The sequence below is a fragment of the Ylistrum balloti genome, unplaced genomic scaffold (genome assembly GCF_031769215.1).
Source record: "Ylistrum balloti isolate Yb309-2 unplaced genomic scaffold, AGI_CSIRO_Ybal_v1 Utg371394, whole genome shotgun sequence".
Taxonomy (NCBI): domain Eukaryota; kingdom Metazoa; phylum Mollusca; class Bivalvia; order Pectinida; family Pectinidae; genus Ylistrum; species Ylistrum balloti.
In genome coordinates this window covers 260,230-268,980 of record NW_026782734.1, presented here as the reverse complement: position 1 = coordinate 268,980, position 8,751 = coordinate 260,230, and the positions used below count along the sequence as shown (strand labels likewise).

At 31.6% G+C, this 8,751-nt stretch overlaps 1 protein-coding gene across 1 annotated transcript; it reads right to left on the bottom strand.

Annotated features, from left to right (window-relative positions):
* Window positions 1-3,635: 3,635 nt before the first annotated feature.
* LOC132562340 (centriole, cilia and spindle-associated protein-like) lies at window positions 3,636-8,011 on the bottom strand. The gene is made up of 4 exons (XM_060227079.1): window positions 7,973-8,011; window positions 6,966-7,467; window positions 6,240-6,481; window positions 3,636-6,026 (listed from the first exon to the last, which is right to left on the bottom strand). Exons 2-4 carry the CDS (start codon window positions 7,447-7,449, stop codon window positions 5,781-5,783), a joined length of 972 nt encoding a protein of 323 aa, XP_060083062.1. The 5' UTR covers window positions 7,450-7,467; window positions 7,973-8,011; the 3' UTR covers window positions 3,636-5,780.
* Window positions 8,012-8,751: the final 740 nt, after the last annotated feature.

Genomic DNA, 8,751 nt, shown 5'->3' with positions numbered 1-8,751 from the left:
ATCAAGAACCGGTTATATATAGCTATTATTGAATTTGAAGAAAAAGAAAGATAAACTTTGAAGAAAAGAAAAGCAACATTTTCTCACATATTGAGTCTTATCAATTTTTTGTATGGGGCAATAACATCAACAGCCTGTACAGATTTTTTTTTGTATTTCATCTATTTAACCTTCAAAAAATTATTATTAAACTAAGCAGGTGTTTTCATGTATTACTGTTTTCTATAAATGATTACTTTTGGGTAGAGTTGTAGAAGAAAACCAAATAGTTGACAGGTTGGGGATGTATTCAGTTTGATCATCTCTCTGTGTATGATTCAGTGTGAGATTGTTGGTTTAAGTGGTATTCTTTGGTTTAAGTGTTATTCATTACAATCATTCTCTAGTCAAGCTTTAATCCAGTAAGACTTTGATATGAACATATTCAAATTTGTCAACATGCTAATACAAATTGGACATGATTTTTTTTCATTGCTTTTATGATTTACGTTTATGATTTTAGCTTCATGTAAATCTGTTATTTATTTCACATTTTTCTTTTCTCACTACTTCAGAAAGTGTTGAATTTAGAACATTTCATTGTATGTAAGACCTTTACAGTATCATGTTCTGAAATGAAACTGTCTATGAAGTTTCAAAGGAACAATTATAACATTAGCTGAATGCAGATATAATCATAATCACGCTCAATATCAATTTTGATTTAAAAAAAAATAAATTTGTCACCTTTGCTGTTTGTTGGCCACTCCATATTTGAAACATTCCAATTGAAATGTAAATTACGCCAATCCAAGGATGAGAATCTTTTGACTAACTTCGTCTGAAAGAATTTCCCCCCTTGTGTTCAAGGCCTTTTTCACTTTCAATTACATAACTATTATAGTACTGTATGTATCCGACAATAAGCCCATCCATATAAATTGCTGTTTAGTTGAACATGTACATGTTTTATTAACAAATACTGTTTCATTGGTCTGTAGTAAGCTCACCAGGCCCCCATTGACTCCGAGTCAGAGGTAGTGCCCCTGCTTATTGTAGGATAGTTGTTAATGCTAATAGAAAAAAAGTTGGTTTTAAAATTAATTCGCTGTGAAATTGAATTACAGGTATGTATATCCTAAAAAAAAATGTTTTTGAAGTTCAATCCCCAGTTAATAAATTTTTTATGCATGCATGTATGTGGTATGATCACAATGGTATTACAATATTGTTGTGTAAAGGTGCTTCATATGATTTAAGATATCCTGTGGAATTTTGACACGCAATGATTGAGAAGATTATATAACAAGCAAGTTTATATATATGCTTATATTGATTCTAATAGAATCTTGAACGTGTCTATCCTCTAACCAGTCAGTGCATGTAAAATGTTTTGTTAAAATGTATAGTCTGTTAGAGTGGATAAAACTGTTTGTGTGAATATAGGTTAAAATAGTCTTCACTACAATTAAAATTTATATAAAGGTACAACTTTAGTTGAAGCATATTATGTAACATTCACTAAATGGATCAGTCTTTTAAGATGAATTTTTTAAAGCTATGAATCATCTGTCCTTACATGACTTCCAAGTACATGCTTATAATACATGAATTTCCATTTAAAAAATCTAATGAGTTCAGATATATAAACTTTTTTTTAAATATGAAAATTTACCTGTTTTTCCAGATATCAAGTTAAAATAGCAGAGTAAAATCAGTTTATAACAGCATTGTTGGTGTTAAATTTTGGCTGTAATGCTGAATTATAGTAATCCTTAATTAAATGTTAACATGTACATACCTCCAGCTTTCTCTTTGCTAATTCTCTTACAAATACTCCTTTACCACATGATTTAGAGATTTTATAGTACAAATTAGCAATGTTACATTTAAAGAGACTTGACTATATATAGTTCTTATCAGTCTTCACCATATCATTAATCAGATTATGTAGTGGGAAAAACTGCAAATTTTACAATAAAGGGGTCGACTTGGGGTTCTCACGTTTCACAATTGACCCTTGTATTTATTATTGTTGTTTACCTGTGTTTTGATTTCTACAGTAAAAAGTATATTATACTAATAAATGTTACTGTAGCTGGTCATTCTGGAATCTCCTTATTTCTTTTCATGCGAGGATGACAAGTGGTTCTCTGTGTGTAAACATCCTAATTGTACCAATTATATGTCAGAAATTTCTGTAGAGATATGTACAGTTAATGTTTGCTTAAATGTTCATTGTGAAATTGTTAGAAGTCCAATTTCATCAGAAATATTAATATATCCATGTATGAATTATTGTACATCATTGGTTTTTTATGAATAAATATAAATGTTACTTATTTTTTTCATGAATCTGGTTTTCATTTCGTGAAGTCCAAGGAATTTTCCTGAATGGATGTTGTTTGTAAATAGGTATGATAAACAAGAGATAATCTTCTGCTACTTGCAATTTTGCTTGCGTATTCCCTTGGATCAGCATACTGTAGTGGCATATTTGGGAGATCAGGTAATATCGACTTCTGAATTGACCAAATCTTTCAGTCATTTCATATACACAAATTTCTTGTTCACAAAGAGCTGTAGAGGATAGAATGAAATGCATATTATACAAATGGCACTTTTTAGTTGATTCTGAGAGGTAATCAAGGTACTTCAGACAAGAGGTCCTCTGGTCTTAAAGGTCATCTGACTACATTTTCTACAACATGATGGGATGAAGGGCTACCAAGTTTGTTAATATAGATAGCCTTAATCCACTTTCAAGGTCACAGGGGTCAAATATGTTAAAATGTTTAAACAACTACTTCTCAATAAAATTAAGGCCCAGAGTGCTGATATTGGGCTTGTAGCATGCTGGGATGAAGGGCTACCAAGTTTGTTCACCTTAACCTACTGTCATGGTCACAGGTGTCAAATGTGTTGAAATGAGTAAACAACTTCTTCTCAATAACCAAAAGGCCAAGGGTCTTGATATTGGGCCTGTAACATGCTTTTACAACAAGCAGTATGCCTGTAGTAATGCCATTAGTGTAGACTGGAAACCTTATACAAGTATTTGTACTCGAGGTCAAAGGTCAAATCACATCATAATGATCCCATTATGGTACATAACACCGCAATTTCTCATGCTGTACCTCCACATACAAAGGCATAAGCCATACATTTGAGAATGGTTAAAATATTCTCTAGAGACTGTTCAACCTTAGATGAAAGTTTGAGTATGTCCCAGTAACCTCATTTAAAAAAAATGATTCTGTGATGTACCTATATCATATATCTGTATGACTTATGTCCTTGCATCAAATATGCTCCAGAAGCCATTGGACAGATGCATTAAGCAAAAGCTGTGTACAAGTTCCCAAACTTTTCTGACAGAAAGCCACAAAGAGTCCAGCTCACAAGCACAAAAATTTATAGGAAACTAATTCTATAAATCAGCCAATCAAAATGGTTTGAAAACTAGGGTCATGTATGCGACATCAATGCTTATTGATATAATCATGATATTTATAGGCAAAGGTGAAATAGATATAGAGATAGGTGTCAAATATATAATGAATATTCAGGAAAAAGATTTAAAATTTCCTTACACTTACAATAATAGATAGATATTAACACAGCCATGTTATATAATGATTTTATTGTACCCAGCAGTAATTATTTAGCATTAAAATAGCTGCATTGTGAAGTACATACCTATTATACAATTATGTCAAGCTTAGCTAACAATAAATAGTCAATATTTTCTAAAATAAATGGCAAAGTTTATATTTCAATTTCTACTACAGGTGTTGTATTTGTTAATATTTATCAGCAAATTTCCATGGAGTTAGTTTTGAAAAATTCATCCCAGCATAAGTTTTAATTGAAATGAGGTCCTGAGTTTGATATATTGTTTAGGCGTAAATTTCTCATAAATTCTGCTGATCACAAGACATCTATATATACACACATGTATGTAAATAAATGTTGACTTATACAACACTCTACACATATATATATACATGTACGCATACAGTTCTTTGCATGAATCTGTTCAATCAAATCTTTACAAATATACATATTTTAGATGCATGACAAAAATGAGTGATTTCCTGTTAAATGAAGATCACATTATACCCATGACAAATTCTGTATCCTTCAGTTGTACATTGTGGTATAAACTGGCCAGAATGATCTGACATGTTCACCTTAAGTGAGCATGTTGAATACAGGCAGACCACTCACCTGACACTCTATACTTACACTTTATCCTCTACACATTGAACTTTGATAACTTAGAATAAAAAACGGGCGACATAACACTTTGAAAGGACTGTTCATCATGTATATGATTATCATAAATAAACTTCAAATTTATAGTTAAGATCAAGTCTTTGTTTCCAAATATTTCTAAAACATTGTTTTGTGTTTTGACAAAATTCTTGATATATCACAGTTAATTGGCATTCAATGTCATATTCTTCAGTTACTTATAACAATAATGGCTGGCATCAATCCTTACACTTTCTTTCCAATGACTACACTATTATATCAAAGAAAAGGAAAACGAGCCTCTAGCTTCACTGAAGTATATGTTACACACATAAAACATGTACATTTACATCACATATCTGATCACACAAAATGACAAATGAGTATTGTAGTTTTTGTAAGGAGCATTATAGAATGCAATTTTATTTTTATGAAACTCATGTTTGTTAAATATTTTATGCTAGTTTCCTGGATTTTCAGTTAGAATTACAATTTCAATTCACTTTTCAGCAATCTCTTAACGTTTTAGCTGTAACCTCAGGCCTGTTGATTTTCTTTGTTATATTGACTGATTAAAACAATATTCATTTAGCTCAACAAAAGTTCTATGACAATAATAAAAGAACTATGTACTCGTACATTGACACCCCCCCCCCTTCTTTTTGTAAACTCTGTTTACCATGTGTAGATTGATGCACTGTTATAACTGTCTGGAACAAAACACCATGTGCTTTAATTGGTAGGTTAGAGATTAGACCCCCTTACTAAGTTTGTGACCTTTAAAACATTTGTCAAAGATCATTTTTCGAATCATGTTATCCATCTCTAGAAAGTTTCATAAATATTCAGATTTTGAAATGTCAAATGACTTATCAAAGCCTCTAAAATTTACCTTAACACTGATCCATTTAACTGTTCTCACCTGGTTTATGTATAAGTGTACAGACCTGAAGATCTTCTATGGTACAATATACAGCCCTATGGAATTTAAATCATCACGAAACTTTGATGCCATCAAGTTATCTATAAATCAAGTTATCTATAAATTTGTGATCAGATTCACACACTTTCATACACACTAACAAACAGTTTAACGAACTAACAAACTTGTACACATAAATATTTTCCAAGTAACACAAACTTTCAACAAAACAATATGAAACAGCTGATATCACAGTAATATTTGACTACGATGTAAATAACACATATGTACAAATATCATGGCACTCACTATGTCCATGTAACGCCTTCACCACAAAAAAATGCTTACATACAATTTTGATAAAAACATTATTTTGTATATAAATCATTTACTAATGACACTTAAAATAACTTGTTGAAACAATGATATACAGTGTACATAAACATTTTTTTTAAAACTCTCCAATTTTTACAAAACTATTTCAAAAATTCTTTCTGTTCTCTTATAGTCAGTGATCAGCAGCCAAAAGACACCATGTAACTTTTTTTTCTAACCTTAAATGCTCTAGCAATGTGTCTAAATCTACAGAGAAAATATCTATCAGATCTCAAAAAGAAAAACTTCACACAAGTCCAAATGCACTTCTACAACGTTTTGGCTTATCACAGTTCTTTGCATACTCTGATGTTGGATGAGCAGGATACCTGAAGCCATATTCAGATTTCCAGAATGCAGCATCGCGAAGCATTTTGTCTCTAAATAACTGTCTCCTTTTCTTTGCCTCCTTAGCAGCTTTTACATTTGCATCTTTGCGTCTTATTGATTCTTCAACGTGCTTTTTATGAGCTTTTATTGCTGCAGGATAAACCTATAAAAGAAGGAAAAGATAATGAGCTTGAATATTCTGGCTCTAAATATTCACCTCAGGCAGCTGTTTGTAATTCTTTAAGATTTATATTGATAAATGTGAATCAAAGATCAGTGATTCAAAAGTTACAAATGATAAATGTGATCACTTTGCCTTAAAATATGATTCAGTGATGGCATATCTGATGAATTAAAGAGAGTAGATACCACTCACATCTGTTGAAGCCAGAACATTATGGCTTCTCTGTGTTCCTGTCACCCTCTCGGAGTCACCACAACCATAAGGTAGGAATGGTGGTCTTGGCCTAGCTGGTTCAGACTGCCTGGCAGAGGGAGCAGACTTTGGACGTGCACCTGATCTTGATTTAGACACTCCAGGTTTCACTGGAATATTCACTTTGTTGACAAATGTTTTATCATCAACTTTCTTTGGTCGGAGATTAAAGCTAGGCTTTTCTGTGAAAATGTGAAATAATCTATATTTCAATCATATCACAAATTTTTACAATGCAAATTATACAGTAGTACATTTTGCATGCATTCATACGTTTATTGATCCACATACAAGAATCTGGTTGAAAACATATACACAAAAGTGAACTGGAATATATGGCAGTAATAATTTTGTAGATTATTTGAAGTTTAAATGCTTCACTGTAAATTGAAAATTTGAAATTCTATTTGGAAAGCTAGGAAATTACATTAATATTCCACAAAGCATAAAGTCAATGGCAAGAATTTAATCATAAACTATTTACATGCATGCATACATATATATGTACACACAAATTTGATAAAGCAACATCATGTGCCTTTTATTCCTTAGTAACATCATTTACAGCGTTTATATTTTCCGATGTTTTCTCTGTAGATTTTTACACAAAATACTCAAATAAAGACAATTAAGTTGTACTTTGGAATTATTGAACACAAATTTTACCATGCTCCTTTCTCTCTTTTGCTTTCTGATCAACATTTTTTATTTTGCGTCCTGGTACATCAGTGTTTTCTTTACTTGTGTACTTGGCAAGCTTTCCTCTTGCATCTTTCTTCAGTTGCTCTTCTTCTTTGGACTGCCTCTTAATATCTAACTCATCTTTGCTTTCTTGGGAAGGTTCTGTAGTTTTTCCACCCTGAATTTTTTCTTCAGACTTACAAACAGATTCCTTTTCAGGCTTTTGTTGTTTGTCAGAGACAGGAACAGCAGCACTTGGTGGTTCTGCTATTTTTATTTCTTCCTTTGAAATTTCTTTCTCTGCTGTTTCTTCACTACTGTCAGACTCAACCCATGCTATTGATGTGTGGGCGCTTTCAAGTTCTCGACGCTGATTCCTGTATGTTAAATTGTCATAGTATGTGGGTATGTTTTTTACATGATTTTGGACCTTGAATACCCTCCCATATTCTGATCTTTTGAAGACCATTTTGCAGCCAGTTCACACCTTTAAAAAATCGAAAATTGTTATGGTATATATCAACTAAAGACAAATTACATGTACAATTACATACTTTCAATTATGTTAATATTATCAATACAAAATATTTACAAGGTGAACATCTTAATTACGAAATGTAAAGAAGTATCTCTGAGTCAAAGTGACGATGTTGGGCAGGGATTTTTATGCAAAGTACTTGCATTGACTATTTCACATTTACTTCAATTTATTACTTTCATAGTGCACTAGATAGAGCTTAGCAAAACAGCTGAACAAAAAACAAATGAAGTGAATAGTTACAAACACAAAATAATTATGAACGTGCGATCTGTTTCAACTTGTATCAGGTGTTTCGCGCTTTGACACCTTTTGCATTAGTTCTGAATTAACAGTGTTTGTAAAGCTCTAGCATGATTACATGACACAATCGCAATAGTACGAACAAGTACTGCTCTGCAAAATGTATTATTTAAACGCTCACTACAACAGAAATGTATATATAGTTACTTACCACTTTCATTGGCTGGTTATGGTAGAGTTGTTCAAAAGAAAACAATACTTTAAAATCGTTGTCAGGAAAGTGCTCCAATTAACACGCATATTCTCGTCAAGCGCAGTATTGATTTGGATGGAAACTAGAATATACAACTTTAACCGTTGTCGGATAAGGATAAATCCGGATAAATACCATTTAATATCACCGTTCACGTATTTCGGTAGATCAAATTAATTTAACACGTGTCTCATTTCTTTTGTGTTTGTTTAAATATTATTATGTTCTTTCAATCAAGAAATGGCAATTTAAAGTTTGTCTTTTTAAATCAAGAATCAAATAAAAGTGAGAAAAAGGTAATGTTGTGTTTGACGACTTTATATTTAAAAAATGGCGTTTATTCTCAGTATATTCTTATTTTGAAAAAAAAACAGTCTTCATACAAAAATAGTTACGTATAATAAACAATTTTTTTTAAAAAAGAGTGTTGGACATTATTCTCCAAAAGGTGCACGTTATAATATTATGTTAGAATCTTGTTTAAAATCGAAAGAATTGATATCTATTCATCCAATGTACAAGTGAATACTTAGTGGATGCATTATGGAACAACAGATTTAAGATATTATTCAACAAACGAATGTGTCTCCTTTTCGTAGCTATTTGTATTCATTCTATAACCAAATAAACCAGCACTTTTGTTAGTAAGTTGAAATAGGTCTGGAAAGTGCAAAAATGCATTGACCCAGCCATGACAATGCATCAAAACGCTGATTAAAACACAGAGAAAATCTTAG